Consider the following 26,544-nt stretch of genomic DNA (forward strand, 5'->3'; position numbering starts at 1 on the left):
GAAGGGGAAGGGAGTCCAGGATTTCCTCTCTGGAAGTACCCTGGGAGAGATGTTCCTCTAATTTGCAAAGCCAGAGGACCAGGGCCCTGGCGACACAAGTAGAAGCAATATTTGCTTTAAGAAGATTCGTAGAGGACTCCCAGGACTTCTTTAGGTGCTCTCTATTTTTCGATCCATTGGATCTTTCAATTGAGAAGAGTCCTCAAATGGGAGAGACGTCTTTTTGGTGACTTTAGAGACCTGAACGTCCACTCTGGGAACCTCCCAAATAGAATTTTAACTATCTAAGGGAAACCAGTTTTTAAAGTCTGAAGGAACACTAAGGCCCTTCTCTGGGGAAGCCCACTCTTGGAAAATGAGAACATTTTCATGTATTGGAAACCTTTTTTTAGGCTTGAGTTTCAGACCCCCAAACATTACATCCTGCACGGAATGTTTTTCCTCCACTTCCTCAACCCTATGGTGCTTCTTACTATGGAGACCAGCTCATCCATATTCTCAGAGGAAAAGTAATATTTTTCCCATCAGTTTAGGGGTGGATGTGGAGCCCTCATTCTCCCAATTATCGTCTGATTCAGAGGAATGGACCTCACCCGAGTCAGAATCAGTTTTAACTGGGGCCATTTTCCTCATTTTAGGAGGAGGATGCGACACCTGAGGTTGGGAGAAGGCCGCCATGGAGGATTGTACCTCCTGTTTAATCAATCTTTTAATGCTGTCCAGGAGGGAGGGCTGTTCAGCACGTAATATGTCACCCATACAGGGTTGACACAGGGTCTTGTAGGCGGAGGGTAGCCGGGAGCCACAAACACCACACTTGCGGCTAGGTTTATTCTTTGGGGCAGAGACCATTTCTCCCTAGAAGAGAGAGAGGTATACTAAGTGACCCATTTAAACATGGCTGAACAGTAAAGGGACCAGCCCAGCTACTCACGGCAGGAGGGTGAATGCTGGGATCTGCAGATGGAGCAGAGGTTTTGTCGCCGTCCATGGTCAAGCTGTATACAGTCACACAGAGACAAGGAGAAGTGTTTTACCTTGAGGCCAAGACCAGGATACGAAGGTATCAAGGTCCCCAGCGATAATCACGTGCTCCTCCCCCTTCGGTCCATAGGGAGGCTTGAGACGACCCTATCCTGTTGGCGATTCCCCCTGGTGGCCACCGACCTCATGGAACGCAGGAGACAGCGTGCGTACCAGCGTGGAGCCCCAGGCCGCGAACAGGAAGTGCGATGATGTCACATCCGGCGCGCGCGAACCCGGAACTCCACACGAACGCTGGAGGAGGATGCTGGGGAGCTCAGTGAGGACCCCGGCAGCACATCACCGCCCCGCTTTGTCCCTGACAAAGGCACGGGAGGGGCAGAAAGGAGGGCCCGAGTTACCGATAGATATGGAGACAGAGCGCAGCACGTGGAGGAGAGGATCACCGCCCGACCTCGGCTGCCCGGCGGTGAGAAAATCCAGATGCTCCGTTCACCGGCCACGACAGCACCTGCAGGACCTTTTCATGCCCCACTGGGGGACAGGAAAAACACTGGAGATAGCAAGAAGGGGAGGGTTATTTAACCTCTTTGTTTTCCTGTTCCCATTAGGGTGGGGAGACATCCTCCAAGGTGACTGTCGTGGAGGGGGACTAGAGAAATATGGTATATAAAGAAAACCTGATTTAAACATTAGGTCATTGTCTGCTGATGCAACTTTCATTCTACTTGGGAAACTTGGACGTCACTGCTTTTGGAGGCTATGGATAGCTCTGTATATAGGTGGACTATGGTTGGCACTGTACTTGGGAGCCAAATGGCTGGCACTCTATATGAGTCCTTGTGGCTGTTATGTCAGTGGACAAGATATTATCACTGTATTTGGGGGCACAGTGGTTCACACTGTACACTACTCACAAAACATTAGCAATATTTGGGTTACTGGTGAAAATTCAGAATGATCCTAAAAACGCACACTAACCTTTTCAGGTGAACTTAATTTGACTTTCTCTAAAATTCTTAATACACATGTCCAACTGTGCAATATTTCAGTACTTTTTGCACAACTTGCTTTTCTCTAACAAGGAGCTTAATGGCAAAATTCACAACAGATGTTTGATCCATAAATCGGCCAATACAGTTAAGCATTTTGACATCGTGAGACCAAGATGACACCTAATAACTGATGAACAGTACCTTGCCATTGCCAGGCATTGAGCAGAATATTCTCAGACGGAAGTGACCACTGAGCTAAGAGTGTCATCAGCAGATTGCAATAGAGATACAGAGAGACTGGAAGAGTCACAGAAAGGCAGAGAAAGGAACGTCCTTTGGCCACATCCCACCGATAACTGCTTCATTGTGAACAATTCCACACAACTCCAAGCACATTTAAAAGAGGTGAGAGGCACCCATGTGTAATGTCAAGACATTCAAAACCGTTTACATCAGTGTGGTCTGCATGGTAGACAAGATGCAAGGGTACCTGACCACACCAGTAGGGCCAGGTAGCATCTATGCTGGACGAGGGGCCAGTGGGCTTCAGAGCTATTCACTGATGGAAGACGATTCACACTGAGCAGAAATGATGGCCGCCAATGATGTTGGAGACTTCAAGTAGAGCATTATGCACCAGCCACTGTTGTCACCAGATGAGCCTTTGATGGTGGTGGTTTTACAGCGTGGGCAGGTGGGACTAGTCCATACAGAACTGCCCTACACTTTGTGAATGGTACAGTGACAAGTCCCTACTACATAAATATTATTAATCCAGTCTTTGTGCCTCTGCACGAACAACACAGGACTAATTTCATCTTCATGGACGACAATGTTAGCGCTCATTGAGGTCGCATCATTAGGGAACAGCTGCTGTAGACTGGGGAACTGCAAATGGAGTGGCCTGCACTTTCTCCAGACTTGAATTCCATAGAAAACCTATGGGATCAGCTGAGTCGCTATGTAGAGGATCGTAACTCTCTACCCCACATGCTCATTGACCTGAGGGCCAACCTTCAAGAAGAGTGGGATGCCATGCCTCAGCAGACATTAACTACAATGGCGAACAGCTGGAGAAGTCGTTGTCAAGCTGTAATTGATGCTCAAGCCCACATGGCAATTATTGAGACATTGACATTTTCTTTTGGAGTACACCCATCACTGTTGTTGGCTTTTCCTAAATAAATTGTTTGAGATGAGGAAATCACCATTGCATACTTATTCTTAAATGCCCTGCTTTCATGATAAGATATCTATGTAGCATGAAGTTTTTACATTTTCCTTAACCCCTTTACCCCCAAGGGTGGTTTGCACGTTAATGACCGGGCCAATTTTTACAATTCTGACCACTGTCCCTTTATGAGGTTATAACTCTGGAACGCTTCAACGGATCCTAGTGATTCTGACACTGTTTTCTCGTGACATATTGTACTTCATGATAGTGGTAAAAATTATTTGATAGTACCTGCGTTTATTTGTGAAAAAAAATGGAAATTTGGCGAAAATTATGAAAATGTCGCAATTTTCCAACTTTGAATTTTTATGCAATTAAATCACAGAGATATGTCACACAAAATACTTAATAAGTAACATTTCCCACATGTCTACTTTACATCAGCACAATTTTGGAACCAAAATTTTTTTTTGTTAGGGAGTTACAAGGGTTAAAAGTTGACCAGCAATTTCTCATTTTTACAACACCACTTTTTTTTTGTAGGGACCACATCTCATTTGAAGTCATTTTGAGGGGTCTATATGATAGAAAATGCCCAAGTGTGACACCATTCTAAAAACTGCACCCCTCAAGGTGCTCAAAACCATATTCAAGAAGTTTATTAACCCTTCTGGTGCTTCACAGGAATTTTTGGAATGTTTAAATAAAAATGAACATTTAACTTTTTTTCACAAAAAATTTACTTCAGCTCCAATTTGTTTTATTTTACCAAGGGTAACAGGAGAAAATGGACCCCAAAAGTTATTTTACAATTTGTCCTGAGTACACCGATACCCCATATGTGGGGGTAAACCACTGTTTGGGCGCATGACAGAGCTTGGAAGCGAAGGAGCGCCATTTGACTTTTCAATGCAAAATTGACTGGAATCGAGATGGGACACCATGTTTGCGTTTGGAGAGCCCCTGATGTGCCTAAACATTGAAACCCCCCACAAGTGACACCATTTTGGAAAGTAGACCCCCCTAAGGAACTTATCTAGAGGTGTGGTGAGCACTTTGACCCACCAAGTGCTTCACAGAAGTTTATAATGCAGAACCGTAAAAATAAAAAAAAATCATTTTTTCACAAAAATTATCTTTTCGCCCCCAATTTTTTATTTTCCCAAGGGTAAGAGAAGAAATTGGACACCAAAAGTTGTTGTACAATTTGTCCTGAGTACGCTGATACCCCATATGTGGGGGTAAACCACTGTTTGGGCGCATGGGAGGGCTCGGAAGGGAAGGAGCTCCATTTGGAATGCAGACTTAGATGGAATGGTCTGCAGGTGTCACATTGCGTTTGCAGAGCCCCTAATGTAGCTAAACAGTAGAAACCCCCACAACTGACACCATTTTGGAAACTAGACCCCCCAAGGAACTTATCTAGATGTGTTGTGAGAGCTTTGAACCCCCAAATGTTTCACTACAGTTTATAACGCGGAGTCGTGAAAATTAAAAATCTTTTTTTCCCACAAAAATTATATTTTAGCCCCGTTTTGTAAATTGGACCCCAAAAGTTGTTGCCCTATTTGTCCTGAGTACGCTGATACCCCATATGTTGGGGTAAACCCCTGTTTGGGCACACGGGAGAGCTCAGAAGGGAAGGAGCACTGTTTTACTTTTTCAACGCAGAATTGGCTGGAATTGAGATTGGACGCCATGTCGCGTTTGGAGAGCCCCTGATGTGCCTAAACAGTGGAAACCCCCCAATTATAACTGAAACCCTAATCCACGCACCTAACCCTAATCCCTACAGTAACCCTAACCACACCTCTAACCCTGACACACCCCTAACCCCAACCCTATTCCCAACTGTAAATGTAATCTAAACCCTAACCGTAACTTTAGCCCCAACCCTAACCCTAACTTTAGCCCCAACCCTAACTGTAGCCTTAACCCTAGCCCCAACCCTAACCCTAATCCTAGCCCTAATGGGAAAATGGAAATAAATACCGTATATACTCGAGTATAAGCCGACCCAAGTATAAGCCGACCTCCCTAATTTTGCCACAAAAAACTGGGAAAACTTATTGACTCGAGTATAATCCTAGGGTGGAAACTGCAGCAGCTACCGGTGAATTTCAAAAATAAAAATAGATGCTCCATACCATTCATTATTGCCCCATAGATGCTCCATATAAAGCTGTGCCATATATAATGCTCCATACCATTGATTATTTCCCCATAGATTATTCATATATAGCTGTGCCATATAGAATGCTCTGCACCATTCATTATGGCCCCATAGATGCTCCATATAAAGCTGTGCCCCATATACAATGCTCTGCACCGTTCATTATGGCCCTATAGATGCTCCTTATAAAGCTGTGCCATATATGCTCTGCACCGTTCATTATGGCCCCATAGATGCTCCACATAAAGCTGTGCCATATAAAATGCTCTGCACCGTTCAGTTTGGCCCCATAGATGCTCCATATAAAGCTGTGCCCCATATACAATGCTCTGCACCGTTCATTATGGCCCTATAGATGCTCCATATAAAGCTGTGCCATATATGCTCTGCACCGTTCAGTTTGGCCCCATAGATGCTCATTATAAATCTGTGCCATATATAACGCTGCTGCAATAATAAAAAAAAAAAAAAAACACATACTCACCTCTCTTGCTTGCAGCTTCCCAGTGTCCGGTCCCGGCGTCTCTCCGCACTGACTGATCAGGCAGATGGCGCGGCGCACACACTATGCGTCATCGCGCCCTCTGACCTGCACAGTCAGAGCGGAGAGACGCCGGGAAGATGGAGAGGCGCCCGGCGTGTGGATCGTGGACAGGTAAATATGAAATACTTACCTAGTCCCGGCGCTCCCCCTGCCCGTCACACTGTCTTCGGGTGCCGGAGCTTCTTCCTCTATCAGCGGTCACGGTTAACGCTGATTAGAAAACTGAATACGCGGCTCCACCCCTATGGGAGTGGAGTCCATATTCATAAGTTTAATGAGCGGTCCCACGTGACCGCTGTACAGGGGAAGAGCTGCGGCACCCGAAGACAGTGTGACGGGCAGGGGGAGCGTCAGGAGCGCCGGGACTAGGTAAGTATGCCTCAGACCTCTCCCCCCTCACCCGCCGACCCTGCCACAGACCGTGACTTGAGTATAAGCCGAGAGGGGCACTTTCAGCCCAAAAATTTGGGCTGAAAATCTCGGCTTATACTCAAGTATATACGGTACATTTTTAAAATTTTTCCCTAACTAAGGGGGTGATGAAGGGGGGTTTGATTTACTTTTATAGCGGGTTTTTTAGCGGATTTTTATGATTGGCAGCCGTCACACACTGAAAGACGCTTTTTATTGCAAAAAATATTTTTTGCGTTACCACATTTTGAGAGCTAGAATTTTTCCATATTTTGGTCCACAGAGTCATGTGAGGTCTTGTTTTTTGCGGGACGAGTTGGCGTTTTTATTGGTAACATTTTCGGGCACGTGACGTTTTTTGATCGCTTTTTATTCCGATTTTTGTGAGGCAGAATGACCAAAAACCAGCTATTCATTAATTTCTTTTGGGGGAGGCGTTTATACCGTTCCGCGTTTGGTAAAATTGATAAAGCAGTTTTATTCTTCGGGTCAGTACGATTACAGCAATATCTCATTTATATCATTTTTTTATGTTTTGGCGCTTTTATACGATAAAAACTATTGTATAGAAAAAATAATTATTTTTGCATCGCTTTATTCTCAGGACTATAACTTTTTTATTTTTTTGCTGATGATGCTGTATGGTGGCTCGTTTTTTGCGGGACAAGATGACGTTTTCAGCGGTACCATGGTTATTTATATCTATCTTTTTGATCGCGTGTTATTCCACTTTTTGTTCGGCGGTATGATAATAAAGCGTTGTTTTTTGCCTCGTTTTTTTTTTTTTCTTATGGTGTTTACTGAAGGGGTTAACTAGTGGGCCAGTTTTATAGGTCGGGCCGTTACGGACGCGGCGATACTAAATATGTGTACTTTTATTGTTTGTTTTTTTTTTATTTAAAGAAATGTATTTATGGGAATAACATTTTTTTTTCATTATTTAGGAATTTTTTTTATTTTTAAACATTTTTTTTTTTTTTTTTTACACATTTGGACATTTTTGTTTAACTTTTTTACTTTGTCCCAGGGGGGGACATCACAGATCGGTGATCTGACAGTTTGCACAGCACTCTGTCAGATCACCGATCTGTCTCAGAGCAGTGCAGGCTTACCAAGCGCCTGCTCTGAGCAGGCACTTGGTAAGCCACCTCCCTCCCTGCAGGACCCGGATGCCGCGGCCATCTTGGATCCGGGCCTGCTACAGGGAGGGAGGTAGGGAGACCCTCACAGCAACGTAATCACATCGCTCAGGGAAGCCCGCAGGGAGCCCCCTCCCTGCGCGATGCTTCCCTGTACCGCCAACACATCGCGATCATGTTTGATCGTGGTGTGCCGGGGGGTTAATGTGTCGGTAGCGGTCCGTGACCACTCCTGGCACATAGTGCCGGATGTCAACTGCGATAGGTAGCTGACACCCGGCCGCGCTCCCCCCGTGAGCGCGGCCGATCGCATATGACGTACTATCCCGTCGGTGGTCATAGGGGCCCACCCCACCTCGACGGGATAGTACGTCTAATGTCAGAAAGGGGTTAAATTTCACCCGAAAGCCAAATATCCCTAACTTTTTGTGAGTAGTGTATGTGGGGTCACTGGTGGCTGTCATTGTATGGAAAAGAAGGAAGATATGAAAATATTTGGGAACAATATGATTGTTCTTGCATTTGGGGTATTTATACACTAAACACGTAACCTGCATAATGTAATAATGTCCCATTGGTTTTATATTACTAGGTATGTCTGTGATGTGAGCGCTGGGCTACAGTGGAGCCATTTTTTATATGGATTTGACCTTTACATCTCGACAACTTTATGGAGAAGCCACACGTCATGTGCAGCTGTAATGGGGCATGACGGACTGTTAGCACACATCTCTGGCTGCACTTTTTATGTATGACTGCTCATCCCGATTATAGATTAAATGGCAACTGTGTGTGCCACAGTCTTATGCATTATATAATATATAATTGCTATATATATATATATATATATATATATATATATATATATATATATATATATAGCAATCGGTGGGCACTTCAGCACATGGTGAGAGCTTTTCTTCCCTTCTCTCCCCCTTCAGGTCAACCATGCTGGGCGCATTTGATATGGTTTAATGCTTTAAAAAGCTGGTGGATGCATATGGAAACATTGCCCCAGGAGGCCATAATGGACATTCAGTGATTGAAATGGCTTTGATAAACTTTATATAGGGACATGTTATGGGATAACAATATATATATATATATATATATATATATATATATATATATATATATATATATATATATATATATATATATATATATACACACACATACATACATACTTGCACATACATACACTGCTTAAAAAAATATAGGGAACACTTACACAACAGAATATAACTCCAAATAAATTAAACTTCTGAGAAATCACACTGTCCACTTAGGAAGCAAATAATATATACAGGGGGGCAAAAAAGTATTTAGTCAGTCAGCAATAGTGCAAGTTCCACCACTTAAAAAGATGAGAGGCGTCTGTAATTTACTTCATAGGTAGACCTCAACTATGGGAGACAAACTGAGAAAAAAAAAAATCCAGAAAATCACATTGTCTGTTTTTTCAACAATTTATTTGCATATTATGGTGGAAAATAAGTATTTGGTCAGAAACAAAATTTCATCTCAATACTTTGTAATATATCCTTTGTTGGCAATGACAGAGGTCAAACGTTTTCTGTAAGTCTTCACAAGGTTGCCACACACTGTTGTTGGTATGTTGGCCCATTCCTCCATGCAGATCTCCTCTAGAGCAGTGATGTTTTTGGCTTTTCGCTTGGCAACACGGACTTTCAACTCCCTCCAAAGGTTTTCTATAGGGTTGAGATCTGGAGACTGGCTAGGCCACTCCAGGACCTTGAAATGCTTCTTACGAAGCCACTCCTTCGTTGCCCTGGCGGTGTGCTTTGGATCATTGTCATGTTGAAAGACCCAGCCACGTTTCATCTTCAATGCCCTTGCTGATGGAAGGAGGTTTGCACTCAAAATCTCACGATACATGGCCCCATTCATTCTTTCATGTACCCGGATCAGTCGTCCTGGCCCCTTTGCAGAGAAACAGCCCCAAAGCATGATGTTTCCACCACCATGCTTTACAGTAGGTATGGTGTTTGATGGACGCAACTCAGTATTCTTTTTCCTCCAAACACGACAAGTGGTGTTTCTACCAAACAGTTCCAGTTTGGTTTCATCAGACCATAGGACATTCTCCCAAAACTCCTCTGGATCATCCAAATGCTCTCTAGCAAACTTCAGACGGGCCCGGACATGTACTGGCTTAAGCAGTGGGACACGTCTAAAAAAGTAGTCAGTCAGCAATAGTGCAAGTTCCACCACTTAAAAAGCTAACAGTCTATTCAGTAGGACTATCAGCTGTGTATCCACCAGACTTCTGCACAACACAATTGATGGTCCCAACACCATTTATAAGGCAAGAAATCCCACTTATAAAACCTGACAGGGCACACCTGTGAAAACCATTCCCGGTGACTACCTCTTGAAGCTCATCAAGAGACTGCCAAGAGTGTGCTAATTTTACCATGAAGGCCAGCTGCACAAAGTCTCCTCTTAAAGGGAACCTGCCACCCCCAAAATCGAAGATGAGCTAAGCCCACCAGCATCAGGGGCTTATCTACAGCATTCTGTAATGCTGTAGATAAGCCCCCAATATATCCTGAAAGATGAGAAAAAGAGGTTAGATTATACTCACCCACGGGCGGTCCCGTCCGATGGGCGTCGCGATCCGGGGCCTCCTATGTTCTTAGGAGGACGTCCTCTTCTTGTAGTCACGCTCCGGTGCAGGCCTACTTTGTCTTCCCTGTTGAGGGCAGAGCAAAGTACTGAAGTGCACAGGTGCTGGGAAAGGTCAGAGAGGCCCGGCGCCTGCGCACTGCAGTGCTTTGCTCTTCCCTCAACATGGAAGACAAAGTACGCCTGCGCCGGAGCGTGAATACAAGAAGAGGATGTCATCTTAAGAAGATGGGAGGCCCCGGACCGGACCGCAACGCCCATCGTACCGGGACCGTCCCTAGGTGAGTATAATTTAACCTTTTTTTCTCATCTTTGAGGATACATCGGGGGCTTATCTAAAGCATTACAGAATGCTGTAGATAAGCCCCTGATGCTGGTGGGGCAAGAGTCCTGCATGGTGTTGGTCTGTGAACACAACCCCAATCTGTGGAGGTCGGGCACTCAGACCATCCTCATAGAGTCGGTTTCTAACCGTTTGTGCAGACACATGCACATTTGTGGACTGCTGGAGGTCATTTTGCAGGGTTCTGGCAGTGGTCCTCCTGTTCCTCCTTGCACAAAGGCTGAGGTAGCGGTCCTGCTGCTGGGTTGTTGCCCTCCTACAGCCCCCTCCACATCTCCTGGTGTACTGGCCTTTCTCCTGGTAGCGCCTCCAGCCTCTGGACATTACACTTGGAGACACAGCAAACCTTCTTGCCACAGCTCGCAATGATGTGCCATCCTGGATGAGCTGCACTACCTGAGCCACTTGTGTGGGTTGTAGAGTCCGTCTCATGCTACCATGAGTGTGAAAGTACAACCAACATTCAAAAGTGACCAAAACATCAGCCAGAAAGCATTGGTACTGAGATGTGGTCTGTGGTCCCCACCTACAGAACCGCTCCTTTATTGAGTGTGTCTTGATAATTGCCAATAATTTCCATCTGTTGTCTATTCCACTTGCACAACCGCATGTGAAATTGATTGTCAAACAGTGTTGCTTCCTAACTGGACAGTTTGATTTCACAGAAGTTTGATTTACTTGGAGTTATATTCTGTTGTGTAAGTGTTCCCTTTTTTTTTTGAGCAGTGTGTATTCACTGCTCTGGCAAAAATTAAGAGAGCATTGCAAAATGTTCAATTTGTCTGATGTTTCTCTTTATAGGTATATTTTTGAGTAAAATGTAAATTGTTCTTTTATTCTACAGGAAAGATATATATCTTGGTACCGTGTCAGCAAGTGGATAGAAAAATATTTAGAATTGAGAACGGAGGACTCAATTCTAAATATTTTTCTTTTATTCTATAAACTACTGACAACATGTCTCTGATGTTCCAAACAATACATTTTGTATTTATTTTCTGAAAATGAGAAATGGTCAAAATAACAAAAAATGCATTGCTTGCAGACCTCAAATAATGAAAAAAAAAACAACAAGTTCATAATCATTTAGAAACAACAATACTAATGTTTTAACTCAGGAAGAGTTCAGAAACCAATATTTTGTGGAATAACCATGATTTTTAATCATAGCTTTCATCTGTCTTGGCATGCTTTTCACCAGTATTTCAAACTGCTTTTGGATGACCTTATGCTACTCCTGGTACAAAAATGTAAGCAGTTCTTCTTTGTGTGATGGCTTGTGACTATCCATCTTCCTCTTGATTATATTCTAGAGGTTTTCATTGGGGCTCAGGTCTGGAGATTGGGCTGGCCATGACAGGGTTTTGATGTGGTGGTCCTTCATCCACACCTCAATTGACCTAGCTGTGTGGCATGGCGCATTGTCCTGCTGGAAAAACCAGTCCTCAGAGTTGGCGAACGTTGCCTGAGCAGAAGGAATCAACCGTTTTTCCAGGATAACCTTGTATGCGGCTTGTGTGACAGCCCAGAAGTCCGGTTGTCACAGTGGTATTGCTTTCCTCACAGGGAGGGTGATGCCATGCCTGGAAGCGAGAAGGATCCCCTTAACAGGTAACACTTGCATGCAACACTTTTGACTCCAGGCCAGAAGGGGGAGCTCTAGACCGGGTTTCAGGGTAGCTTCCCTATATTATTCTTGTTTGGGGAGCAGTTAGGGGAGATTGTAGGAGACAGTGAGGGGAGAAGGAGCACAGGAGAAGAGAGAAACTGGAGTGGGGCTGCGAGTGGGCTCCCTCCAGGCTCAAGCACGAGAAACCGGATGCCAGGAGTCCACGGTTGCACGGGAACTGTATGCCCCACAGCAGAAACCCAATGTCTGCTGCTTGACCTTGTTGTAATGGACTGTCGTCTTACAAATTTTAAGGATGGAGGCAACATGACGCTCACAAAGTCCCTCTGCTAGTAAAACCAGAATTGAGCACTTCCTGTCCTCACTCAAGACTTTTCAACTCCTTTGGCATGGTTAAGGCTGTGTGCAAACGTTGCTTTTTTTTTTTTTTAAAGCATTTCCGCCATGTTTTTCCGCTGTGGAAACGCTTAAACTCGAACAAAACGCATCCTATTAATGTTAATTGCATTCCGTAATTGCTGTGCCCATGCTGCGTATTTTTCCCCAGCGGAATCGCATCGCGGAAAAATACACAGCATGTTCAATAATTTTGCAGAATCGCCGCCATAGACTTGTATTTGAAAAAACACTTGAAAAAGGCATCAAAATCCGCATGCGTCTTCCTTGGCAAGGGTGTGCGGTTTTGATGCAGAAAATCTGCTTCTATTCTGAAACGTGGGCAAATAGCCTTAGTTATTTTTTCATTCCTACTACCTTTGGCATATTACTAGCACTTGTTTTGCCATCCAGCTTGTCCTATTGCAAGAGGATTGTGAACACCCAGCAGGGTTTTAGGCCGGGATCACACATACGCGAGATACGGCCGAATCTCACAGGTGAAAACCCAGCTCTGGCGCCGGCACTCCAGAGCGGAGCGTGCGGCTCCATGTATTGCTGTGCGGCTGCACGCTCCGCTCCGGAGTGCCAGCGCCAGAGCTGGGTTTTCACCTGTGAGATTCGGCCGTATCTCGCGTATGTGTGATCCCGGCCTTACACTTTCCTTCGTTAAATAAGATTTGGTTCAGGTGATCACCTAATCAGAAGCACATTAAGTAGAATGAGGTGTACTCCGGTTGGAATTCATGACACTGGACTGGAATGGCTGTCAGACATGTAGAGAAGCTGATTTACACAACACTGCAGTGGTCTCAACTTTTGCCAGAGCTGTGTATATACATATATATATATATATATATATATATATATATATATATATATATATATAATCTTACTGGGGACGGTAGAGAGGACCCCTGTATTCCACCTTGCACCCTGCGCCCCCTGCTGGCATGTGCTTGCCCCTGTGTACAGCAGAGGTTATTTCCAGGCCTGCAGCATGTACATGTCTCCCGCCTGGGACATATGAATAGACGGCTGCAGTATGGAGGCTACAGACAGAGGCGGACATACAGCTAATGACACAAATACCTGCCGCCTATTCCTCCAGCAGCCTCTCCGTCTCATGTAGACTCCAGCCAGGAATGCTCAATCCATCCCCGAGCACGGATGCACCCGATACTAGTTCCGTCGGAGCAGCTCACAATCCTCACAACGTCAAGCAGTAGAGCGCTCCTATTCCGCCATCTACTGGTCATTATTTGCATTACACGTGATCAGCTTTTTGCTCGGTGTTTGATTTCTTTACATCTGCAAATGTTTAATGCACAGGTCACGTGTAGGTCGCAGCTGTTCAATCATTTGTCAGATTTCACACCTGGGCTGCAGGATCACTTCAGGACAGAGGAGCTGTCACCAGATCAAGACCAATTTTTGTTCTTTTATTCCTGCTGAGTATTCTGTTTTATTTTTATTTAGAATCCAACAGTTTCAGAGATATGGGCCTTTTCATTACAGCTAATTGTCACTATCAAGGGCACAGTAATAATACAGGGCAGCCCAAAGCCTATAATCCTGCGAGCCAGGCTCCATTAGCATTAAATAAAAGGCCCACATTATTATTATTATTTATTGTTATGGCGCCATTTATTCCATGGCGCATTACATGTGAGGAGGGGTATACATAGTAAAAAACAAGAACAATAATCTTAATCAATACAAGTCACAACTGGCACAGGAGGAGAGAGAACCCTGCCCGTGAAGGCTCACAATCTACAAGGGATGGGTGAGGATACAGACGAGGGTAGAGCTGGTCGTGCAGCGGTTTGGTGGAACGACAGTTACTGCAGGCTGTAGGCTTGTCGGAAGAGGTGGGTCTTCAGGTTCTTTTTGAAGGTTTCTATGGTAGGCGAGAGTCTGATGTGTTGTGGTAGAGGGTTCCAGAGTAGGGGTGATACGCGAGAGAAATCTTGTATGCGATTGTGGGAAGAGGAGATAAGAGGGGAATAGAGAAGGAGATCTTGTGAGGATCGGAGGTTGCATGCAGGAAAGTACAGGAGACGAGGTCACAGATGTATGGAGGAGACAGGTTGTGGATGGCTTTGTATGTCATGGTTAGGGTTTTGTACTGGAGTCTCTGGGTAATGGGGAGCCAGTGATGGGATTGACAGAGGGGAGAGGCCGGGGAATAGCGGGGGGACAGGTGGATTAGTCGGGCATCTGAGTTTAGAATAGATTGGAGGGGTGCGAGAGTGTTAGAGGGGAGGCCACAGAGCAGGAGGTTGCAGTAGTCGAGGCGGGAGATGATGAGGGCATGGACTAGGGTTTTTGCAGATTCTTGGTTGAGGAATGAACGGATTCGTGAAATATTTTTGAGTTGAAGTCGGCAGGAAGTGGAAAGGGCTTGGATATGTGGTTTGAAGGAGAGATCAGCGTCAAGGATTACCCCCGAGGCAGCGAGCTTGTGGGACTGGGGAGAGTGGGCAGCCGTTTACTGTAATGGATAGGTTCGTTTTGGGGGGTCACGTGAGATGGGGGAAAGATGATGAATTCTGTTTTGTCCATGTTAAGTTTCAGAAGTCTAGCGGAGAAGAAGGATGAAATAGTGGACAGACATTGAGGGATTCTGGTTAGTAGGGTGGTGATATCTAGTCCAGAGATGTAGATCTGCGTGTCGTCAGCATAGAGATGATCCTGAAAGCCATGAGATTCTATGAGCTGTCCCACGCCAAAGGTGTAAATGGAGAAGAGCAGGGGCCCTAGGACTGAACCTTGTGGGACTCCCACAGATAGGGGGTGAGGTGAGGAGGTGGTGTGTGAGTGGGAGACGCTGAATGTCCGGTCTGTTAGGTATGATGAGATCCAGGCTAGGGCCAAGTCTGTGATGCTAAGGGATGAGAGGGAATGGTCCACTGTGTCAAAGGCACATAGTAACATAGTAACATAGTAACATAGTTAGTAAGGCCGAAAAAAGACATTTGTCCATCCAGTTCAGCCTATATTCCATCATAATAAATACCCAGATCTACGTCCTTCTACAGAACCTAATAATTGTATGATACAATATTGTTCTGCTCCAGGAAGACATCCAGGCCTCTCTTGAACCCCTCGACTGAGTTCGCCATCACCACCTCCTCAGGCAAGCAATTCCAGATTCTCACTGCCCTAACAGTAAAGAATCCTCTTCTATGTTGGTGGAAAAACCTTCTCTCCTCCAGACGCAAAGAATGCCCCCTTGTGCCCGTCACCTTCCTTGGTATAAACAGATCCTCAGCGAGATATTTGTATTGTCCCCTTATATACTTATACATGGTTATTAGATCGCCCCTCAGTCGTCTTTTTTCTAGACTAAATAATCCTAATTTCGCTAATCTATCTGGGTATTGTAGTTCTCCCATCCCCTTTATTAATTTTGTTGCCCTCCTTTGTACTCTCTCTAGTTCCATTATATCCTTCCTGAGCACCGGTGCCCAAAACTGGACACAGTACTCCATGTGCGGTCTAACTAGGGATTTGTACAGAGGCAGTATAATGCTCTCATCATGTGTATCCAGACCTCTTTTAATGCACCCCATGATCCTGTTTGCCTTGGCAGCTGCTGCCTGGCACTGGCTGCTCCAGGTAAGTTTATCATTAACTAGGATCCCCAAGTCCTTCTCCCTGTCAGATTTACCCAGTGGTTTCCCGTTCAGTGTGTAATGGTGATATTGATTCCCTCTTCCCATGTGTATAACCTTACATTTATCATTGTTAAACCTCATCTGCCACCTTTCAGCCCAAGTTTCCAACTTATCCAGATCCATCTGTAGCAGAATACTATCTTCTCTTGTATTAACTGCTTTACATAGTTTTGTATCATCTGCAAATATCGATATTTTACTGTGTAAACCTTCTACCAGATCATTAATGAATATGTTGAAGAGAACAGGTCCCAATACTGACCCCTGCGGTACCCCACTGGTCACAGCGACCCAGTTAGAGACTATACCATTTATAACCACCCTCTGCTTTCTATCACTAAGCCAGTTACTAACCCATTTACACACATTTTCCCCCAGACCAAGCATTCTCATTTTGTGTACCAACCTCTTGTGCGGCACGGTATCAAACGCTTTGGAAAAATCGAGATATACCACGTCCAATGACTCACCGTGGTCCAGTCTATAGCTTACCTCTTCATAAAAACTGATTAGATTGGTTTGACAGGAGCGATTTCTCATAAACCCATGCTGATATGGAGTTAAACAGTTATTCTCATTGAGATAATCCAGAATAACATCCCTCAGAAACCCTTCAAATATTTTACCAACAATAGAGGTTAGACTTACTGGCCTATAATTTCCAGGTTCACTTTTGGAGCCCTTTTTGAATATTGGCACCACATTTGCTATGCGCCAGTCCTGCGGAACAGACCCTGTCGCTATAGAGTCACTAAAAATAAGAAATAATGGTTTATCTATTACATTACTTAGTTCTCTTAGTACTCGTGGGTGTATGCCATCCGGACCCGGAGATTTATCTATTTTAATCTTATTTAGCCGGTTTCGCACCTCTTCTTGGGTTAGATTGGTGACCCTTAATATAGGGTTTTCATTGTTTCTTGGGATTTCACCTAGCATTTCATTTTCCACCGTGAATACCGTGGAGAAGAAGGTGTCTATATGCATCATATAGAGCATAACAAATATGGCATCCTCAGAGGAGCAACAGCAAGAAAGGAAGGGGAAAATATTGGCCACTGTTGACCAAATGAGATATTGCCTTTAAGTATAATTTAAAGGGGTTGCCTACTACTTACAGGACCACTCCTGCTGCCAGTTGCTAGTGTTCCCCATTCTTAAATTATTTGTAAGCAGTGGACAACCCCTCTAAGGCACAAGCAATCTAGTCTTTGCGATTTTTCTTCTAAGGCCGGGATCACACATGCGAGAAACACGGCCGAGTCTGGCATATTAATACCCGGCACTGCCGCAGGCACTACACCATGTAGCAATACATGGAGCCGCACGCTCCGCTCCTGAGTGCCCCCGGCAATGCCCGGTATTAACATGTGTGATCCCGGCCTTAGATTTTCTTTTGACTTTCCCATTTATTAAACGCAAAGGACACAAATGCTGTAACCGTGCATCATCACTCTTCTTAAAGGGAGTCTCTCTAAGGCTATGTTCACACTTTGCGGATTTTGCTGCGGATCCGCAGCGGATTTGACCGCTGCGGATCCGCAGCAGTTTCCCATGAGTTTACATTACAATGTAAACCTATGGGAAACAAAAAACGCTGTGCACATGCTGCAGAAAAATCCGCGCGGAAACGCTGCGGATTACATTCCGCAGCATGTCACTTCTTTTCTGCAGATTTTCAGCTGCTCCAATAGAAAACTGCAGATGAAAATCCGCAGAAGAAAACGCAGTAAAAACCGCGATAAATCCGCAGTAAAAACCGCAACGGGTTTTCACTGCGGATTTTGGAATTCTGCTGCGGAAAAATCCGCAGTGGAATCCGCAAAGTGTGAACATAGCCTAAGGCTATGTGCATTATGGAGGTAATCACTGTCCTAGAGGAATATGTCTGCCATCTTGTTACACTAACAGAATCCTGACATAGAACATTAATCTTACAGCTGCCTATGAGCATGTGCAGTAGCATGCTCACAGGCTCCTGTCCTATTAACATTAGACAGGCTTTTGTCAGAATAACCAGATGGCGCAGGCAAAAGAAAAATTTTGTTTGTGTCATCATTTTCTAAAAGCTGAAACTTTGTTTTTCTTTAATCTGTAATGATTACTTGTTATTTTGCAGGCTGTGGTCTTTAGAGGCACCATTGCCATCACTGGGCTATCTGTGTCATACAGGATGGGTTCTCCAGGGAGAGACGCTCTTTGTAACCACTTACATGCTGACCATGAGATGAGGTCTAAGGGGTAAGGTTTCTCCTTGTGGAGAGTGACATTTCAGCTCTGGCTTGTCAAGGTATTCGCCGTGCGATGCTTCTCTGGGAAATGTAATATGCAAATTGCCTTTTCAGAGAAAAAGAGGACTTGAACTCTATAGCGCCACCTGTTGGAAGTAGCGATCCTACAAGTCACAATCAACCCTTTAACGAGTCGTGCAATATGACTTAGGATAAAAGCCAAGTCAGTATCTCAATTTTCAGACACGGTGTTTCAGGCTGTTGGCCCTCGTCAGTGCCAAGCATGAGAACTAATTTGGCTAGGGGAGAGGCTCTGGACTGGGGTCTAAGGGGATAAAAAAGGTTTAATAAAATAAGCTTCACAAGAGAGTCAGTAAGAAGAATGTTTTCATAGGATCATCCACTTAAATGTAATTTTTAACAATGAGCTCCTATATGCTTCATACTAAAGTCCATTTTACACACAAAAAAGTTAAATTTGAAATATGCACCGTCCTTGTGTTCCAAAGTCCCTATGACAACACTTAATGTCTTTTGTTGTTAGGGAGTCATCATGGTCCTCACTAGTGGAAATGTTGAGATTTTGGTTTGTCTTTTATCCTAAGTCATGTGACAAGACTCGTTGAAGGGTCGATATTTACTTTTAAGATTGTCACTTCCAGTAGGTGGCACTAGAGTTCTAGTCCTCTTCCTCTCTGAAGAGGCAATTTGCATAGTGGAAATGTGGAACTTAAAGGGGTATTCCCATCTATAAGATCCTATCCCAATATGTAGTAGGTGTAATAATTATAACATTAGCAAATACCTCCTATTAGAAATTTAGTATAGTTCTTCTGATTAACTATGTCTCTTACTTCATGTACAGGCATTACAAAACCTTAGGTATCCATGGTTATGTCCACTAGCTACTAGCTGTCACTTTATCAGTGTTGGTAACCATGGATACCTAAGGTCCTGCAATGCCTGCACATCTTTCCCAGTTCTAGTGCTGGACTTGCATCCTCCTTCCCAGGCAGCTAGCTCCCACTGTGCTAGTGTGCGTCGGATTACCCAGTGCGTCCCTCTTATGTCATCTTTCAGGCATTTTAAAGACTGCTCTGTTGGCTGTATACTGACCAAGTATTTAGGTAGTAGTGCATGCTGCTACCACTTGCATTCACAGTACTTTGCCACACATATCTAATACATCCAGGTGTTGCGTTGCCATCTCAGCTCTGCTGTTCCAAGGTGCTGTCAGCACATTTGGCTCTGCTGCATCAATGTACTATGTCTGTTTATATGTCTCCACTGTTCGCAGGTGCTGTTCGCACACTCAGCAAAGCTGTACCTATGTGCCGACTACATACATTATCCAGCTGCTTCAAGGTGCTGAGCACGCCAATGCCTTTACTATTTCAAGGTATCTATGTCTCTTGCACCACTGACCATGTGTCATCCAGCATACAGTCATGGCCGAAAGTGTTGGCACCCATGAAATTGCTTCAGAAAATGTAGTATTTCTCCCAGAAAATTACTACAATTACTAGATGGTGGCCCGATTCTAACACATCGGGTATTCTAGAATATGTATATATGTATGTTGCGCATAGCGCAGCCACATAGTATATAGCGCAGCTACATAGTATATAGCGCAGCCACATAGTATATAGCGCAGCCACATAGTATATAGCGCAGCCACATAGTATATAGCACAGCCCACGCAGTATATAACACAAGCCACGCAGTATATAACACTGCCCACGTAGTATATAGCAGCCAGGCAGTATATAACACAGCCAACGTAATATATAGCCCAGCCCACGTAGTAACACAGCCCACGTAATATATAATACTGCCCACGTAGTATATAGCTGCCAGGCAGTATATAACACAGCCCACGTAGTATATAATACAGCCCACGCAGTATTTAACACAGCCCACGTAGTATATAGCAGCCAGGCAGTATATAACACAGCCCACATAGTATATAACACAGCCACATAGTATATAACACTGCCCATGTAGTATATAGCATTGTGGGCACCATATCCCTGTTAAAAAAAAGAATTAAAATAAAAAATAGTTATATACTCACCCTCCATCGTCCACCGACGCTGTCCCGACGCGCGCGATGCGGCCACCAGCTTCCGTTCCCAGAGATGCATTGCGAAATTACCCAGATGACTTAGCGGTCTCGTCTGTTTGTCTTTCTGTCTGTAACGGAAATCCCGAGTCGCTGATTGGTAGCGGCCGGCTGCGAATTGGCCCATCCCTACTCCCCTTCCCGGACCAACTTTTTTACTATTGATGCTGGCTATGCAGCATCAATAGTAAAAAGATATAATGGCAAAAGTAATTAAAAAATAAAAAATCATGCTATTCTGATCCGTCACCTCCGCAGCTTTCCCGCTCCTCCTGATGCTCTCGGCAGCTTCCGTTCCCAGAGATGCATTGCAAAATTACACAGATAACTTAGCGGTCTCTGGCAAAGACCACTAAGTCATCTAGGTAATTTCGCAATGCATCTCTGGGAACGAAAGCTGGCGGCCGCATCGCGCACATCGGTGGACGTCGGAAGGTGAGAATAGTACAATTTTTAAAAAAAATATTTTTAACATGATATCTTTTTACTATTGATGCTGCAGAGGCAGCATCAATAGTAAAAAGTTGGTCCGGGGTGGGGCGACACACTGGCACTGACTGGAGGGGAGTAGGAAGGGGGCACTGACTGGAGGGAGGGGCCAATTCATGGCCAGACTAAGCCTGTCGCTGATTGGTCGCGGCTGGCAATCAGCAACGTGGGATTTCTGTGACAGACAGACAGACGGAAGTACCCCTTAGACAATTATATAGATAGACACTTTTTGTTATACACAAGTCTATTTCCTTTGTGTATATTGGAGCAACATAAAAAAACAGAGAAACAAATAAAATTGGACATAATTTCACACCAAACCCCCAAAATTCACCAGATAAAATTGTTGGCACCTTACCTAAATTGTGGGTAAACAACTTTGTTTCAAGCATGCCATGCTCATATAACCTCACCTGTGGCAAGTAACAGGTGTTAGCAACATGAAAATCACATCTGAAACCGGATAAATACAAGCCCACACCCGACCCGAGATCAAGAAAAATTGAGACGCTACAGGTAATGGGAAATGGCGCAATTTTGAAAAAAGTTTTGTAATAAAGTTTGGAATTTTTTTTTTCACCACTTAGATAAATAACCTAGACAAGTATAACTCATCCCGCAAAATCCAAGCCTTCACATGGCCATATTGACATAAAAATAAAAACGTTATGGGTCTGGGAAGAGGGGAGAAACAAAAACGGAAACAAAAATGGAAGAACCCAAGGTGGTGAAGGGGTTAAAGGAGTCCTTGGAAAGGACGATGTGTCACAAGAACCCTGAACTTGCTAAACGCCAAAAGTAACGGATCTAAATAGGACTGTGTTTGTGTTAAAGTAGGTGGTCCTGAGCGGTAGATCTACGGCACCAGTAGTGGAAGACGCAAGACGCGGAACTGCTGATCAGGACTATGGTGACAAGCTAGGCTGTGACGATGTAGGGCGAAACTTTGTGCTTGACCCTGGAGTATACTAAAGTGGAAGGAAACCATGTGTGTGAAAATGCTTTTCATTATGAGGGTAGTAGTGCACTGAGGTATTGGGATGCTGGTAAAATGAAGAGGTAGCTATCAGGGGTGGATTAAGGGTAGCCAGGGCCCCGGGCTGTTCAGACACTGTGGGCCCCCCCGGTCATGTGACGGGGGTCATGTGACGGGGATCATGTGACGGGGGTCATGTGACGGGGGTCATGTGACATACCCGAACCAGATTATTCCAGAAAAATGGCCGGGCCCTACTCTACTGTAACCTATTAAATATTTGTTAAAATCTTCAATACAATTTAGGTATATTTTGACCAATAATATCACATACAAGGAACAAATACCACCGCACCATGTCAAGACCACATATTACCACTTGGTGACCAAATAGCACATACAAGGGACAAATACCACAACACCATTTCCAGACCACATATTACCACCACATAGTGACTGAATACTACAATACTGATCAGTAATAAAAAAAAAAACACACATAAGTGCCAGTATTCACAGGAGATCTGTACTTAGTATGCAGTGTCTGTGTAGAGGTAATACAGAGATCGCTGGTGGTATTATACACAGGAGCTCTGTATATAATGTATAGGTAATACAGTGATCACTGGTGACATTGTACACAGGACCTCTGTATATAGTATACAGTGTATAGTGTCAGTGTATAGGTAACACTGACTCACCAGTGACGTCTCTAGGTGAAGTCTTTCATCTTTCATCCAGCACAGACCGCCATCATTTCTTCCAGCCAGGACTCGTTTCTACAGGAAATAACACAGTTATCTCGAGCTCCGCTTGCAGAATACATTACTTAATTTTGCACAACTTCTACATTACAACACGAAGAAAAAAAGGCGATATAGTGTCACTCTGCACAGTAACAGGACCGCCCCCCCCATTTAAAACAGTATACTCAAAAAATAAAATAAATACATCACTGCAGTAATAATATCCCTTAATTAGCCCCTACGTAAATAATATTCCCCATCCTGGCCCCGTGTATCTCATTCCTAGCTCCTGCAATATGTGCGCGCATCCTGCCCTCTTGAGTATCCATTCTACCCCATATGATTTCCCCATCCTGCCCCATGACAGTGTGTTCAACAATCTGCCCCAGTGTGGCCAGCATATTATCCCCAGTGTGGCCAGCATATTACCCCCAGTGTGTCCAGCATATTACCTCCACACAGTGTATCCAGCAATCTGCCCCAGTATGTCCAGCATTGCCCCCAGTGTGTCCTGTCCAGCAATATGCCCCAGTATGTCCAATTGTCCAGCATTGCCCAGTTTGTCCAGCAATCTGCCCCAGTGTGTCCAGCAATCATCTGCCCCAGACTGTGTCCTCCAGCATTGTCCCAGTGTCTCCTGCATTGCAGTGTGTCCAGCAATCATCTGCCCCAGTCCCCAGACTGTGTCCTCCAGCATTGCCCCAGTGTCTCCTGCATTGCCCCCCCAGTGTCTCCTGCATTGCCCCAGTGTGTCCAGCAAATGCAAACTGTGTCCTCCAGCATTGCCCCCCCAGTGTCTCCTGCATTGCCCCCCCAGTGTCTCCTGCATTCCCCCCCAGTGTCTCCTGCATTCCCCCCCCAGTGTCTCCTGCATTGCCCCCCCAGTGTGTCCAGCAAAAACTGTGTCCTCCAGCATTTCCCCCCAGTGTCTCCTGCATTGCCACCAGTGTGTCCAGCAAATACAAACTGTGTCCTCCAGCATTTCCCCCCAGTGTCTCCTGCATTGCCACCAGTGTGTCCAGCAAATACAAACTGTGTCCTCCAGCATTACCCCCCCCAGTGTCTCCTGCATTGCCCCCCCCAGTGTCTCCTGCATTGCCCCAGTGTGTCCAGCAAATGCAAACTGTGTCCTCCAGCATTGCCCCCCCAGTGTCTCCTGCATTGCCCCCCCAGTGTCTCCTGCATTCCCCCCCCAGTGTCTCCTGCATTCCCCCCCCAGTGTCTCCTGCATTGCCCCCCCAGTGTGTCCAGCAAAAACTGTGTCCTCCAGCATTTCCCCCCAGTGTCTCCTGCATTGCCACCAGTGTGTCCAGCAAATACAAACTGTGTCCTCCAGCATTGCCCCCCCCAGTGTCTCCTGCATTGCCCCAGTGTGTCCAGCAAAAACTGTGTCCTCCAGCATTTCCCCCCAGTGTCTCCTGCATTGCCACCAGTGTGTCCAGCAAATACAAACTGTGTCCTCCAGCATTACCCCCCCCCAGTGTCTCCTGCATTGCCCCCCCCCCGTGTCTCCTGCATTGCCCCAGTGTGTCCAGCAAATGCAAACTGTGTCCTCCAGCATTGCCCCCCAGTGTCTCCTGCATTGCCCCCCCAGTGTCTCCTGCATTGCCCCCGCATTGCCCCCCCAGTGTCTCCTGCATTCCCCCCCAGTGTCTCCTGCATTCCCCCCCCAGTGTCTCCTGCATTCCCCCCCAGTGTCTCCTGCATTCCCCCCCAGTGTCTCCTGCATTGCCCCCCCAGTGTCTCCTGCATTGCCTCCCCAGTGTGTCCAGCAAATGCAAACTGTGTCCTCCAGCATTCCCCCCCCCAGTGTCTCCTGCATTGCCCCAGTGTGTCCAGCAAATGCAAACTGTGTCCTCCAGCATTGCCCCCCCCAGTGTCTCCTGCATTGTCCCCCGCATTGCCCCCCCAGTGTCTCCTGCATTGCCCCCCCAGTGTCTCCTGCATTCCCCCCCAGTGTCTCCTGCATTGCCCCCCAGTGTCTCCTGCATTGCCCCAGTGTGTCCAGAAAATGCAAACTGTGTCCTCCAGCATTGCCCCCCCAGTGTCTCCTGCATTGCCCCCCAGTGTCTCCTGCATTGCCCCCCCCAGTGTCTCCTGCATTGCCCCCCCAGTGTCTCCTGCATTGCCCCCCGCATTGCCCCCCCAGTGTCTCCTGCATTCCCCCCCAGTGTCTCCTGCATTCCCCCCCAGTGTCTCCTGCATTCCCCCCCAGTGTCTCCTGCATTGCCCCCCCAGTGTCTCCTGCATTGCCCCAGTGTGTCCAGAAAATGCAAACTGTGTCCTCCAGCATTGCCCCCCCAGTGTCTCCTGCATTGCCCCCCCAGTGTCTCCTGCATTGCCCCCCAGTGTCTCCTGCATTGCCCCCCCCCCAGTGTCTCCTGCATTGCCCCCCCAGTGTCTCCTGCATTGCCCCAGTGTGTCCAGAAAATGCAAACTGTGTCCTCCAGCATTGCCCCCCCCCAGTGTCTCCTGCATTGCCCCCAGTGTGTACAGCAAATGCAATCTGCCCCCCATCCCCAGTGTCTGACTCCTCCGCTCCGCCTCCACCGTTAGGTTATAAAAAAAAAAAAAAATCTCCAGTACTCACCCTACCAGCGATCCAGGCGGTGAGCTCCCTCCAGCAGCGCGCACTCGCCAGCGACTGACAATGACGTCAGACGCCGGCGACGTGTGCGCTGCGGCCGACGACTGTTGTTAACTATTGCCGTGCGGGCGCGCCCGCACGGCAATAGGAAACCGCCGCAGGCAGCGCCGCTAGGGGCCCGGTGAGCAGATGAGACGGGGCCCGATGCGGCCCCCTCTCTCTGCCCACCGGGGCCGGGGGGGGGCTCCCGGCACGGCATGGCAGTGACGGCACGGCAGGGGCACGGCACATAAATCAGGACGGAGGTTATAACGCGTCGCCACCGCGGCACTGTCTGACAGGGGCGGGCGGGCGGCTGGTAACTCACAGGGTGCCACTGTCACTGACTCTCTGGACTCTGCACAGTGCGAGTTGCCCTGATGATGGCGGCGGCCGGCGGGCAATCTGTGCGGTAGCCCAGGGCCCCCCCACACCACTGGGCCCTGGGCTACCGCCCAGATTGACCCTCTTATAATCCGCCCCTGGTAGCTATTAGGTACATGAAACCTGGAGGTACAGCCGAAAATTGTCAGTAATTACAGGTAGAAACAATTAATATAAATGCAGAGTTACCTAAAAGAAAGAATTACCTTAGAGGGAATATAAAGGCCACATTTAATAGTATTTAATTTTCTGCATTTTACTGATAAGAAATAATAATTGATCTGAATCTGAATAGTGAAAATAGCAAAGTAACATTCCTTTTACTCCTAGGAAGTATTTTGCTTCTGATGTGGATTACAGCCAACAGTTCCGCTGACACAGACTGGAATTTACTGCCGTGCCAGCTGGCGCCAAACATTTCTGCTAGCAAATCAGACGGAATAATAAAACAAGGCCTACCTTTGGCTTTGGGGATTTGTGCTGATGAGTTGAACATTTTTCACGACTTGCCTAGGTGAAAATCTATTACAATTATCTACTAGGAGAACAAGTGTGCCACATATTTTTGCTATGTGCCCTTTGCTCCCTTCCTCCTGCTTGGTTATTTGCAGGAAAGCAAAGTTTATTTATCCTGTTCTGCAGCGCCATCTAGTGGAGCATGGCTTTATTTATCTCATCTCAAGCTATGATCTTGGCATTGCCGGATATTTAGTACCAAAAAAGTGATCAGATGCAGTAAGGACAAACCTCCAGAAAAAAAAAATCTTCTAGTTTCATCTGTGATTTTTTTTCAGACTTTCATCAGCTTTTCATCAGAGTGTCATCTGAGTTTGGTCCAAGTTTCTTCAGTTTTTGGCTGCCGTCACACTC

General features: G+C 45.9%; 1 protein-coding gene across 4 annotated transcripts in view; it reads right to left on the reverse strand.

Annotated features, from left to right (window-relative positions):
• Positions 1–26,264, reverse strand: part of AADAT (aminoadipate aminotransferase) — an 89,198-nt gene extending 62,934 nt beyond the window's left edge. Inside the window, exon 1 of one of the 4 annotated variants that reach the window (XM_069744224.1) lies at positions 26,134–26,264. In XM_069744224.1, coding sequence (XP_069600325.1) covers positions 26,134–26,170 — 37 coding nt within the window. In that variant the 5' untranslated portion in view covers positions 26,171–26,264. Of the gene's footprint in view, positions 1–13,509; positions 13,667–21,300; positions 21,356–26,133 lie in introns of those variants that run through there. The other 3 variants (XM_069744223.1, XM_069744225.1, XM_069744226.1) reach the window with 3 other exon arrangements.
• Positions 26,265–26,544: the final 280 nt, after the last annotated feature.

The sequence above is a fragment of the Ranitomeya imitator genome, chromosome 1 (assembly GCF_032444005.1).
Source record: "Ranitomeya imitator isolate aRanImi1 chromosome 1, aRanImi1.pri, whole genome shotgun sequence".
Taxonomy (NCBI): Eukaryota; Metazoa; Chordata; class Amphibia; order Anura; family Dendrobatidae; genus Ranitomeya; species Ranitomeya imitator.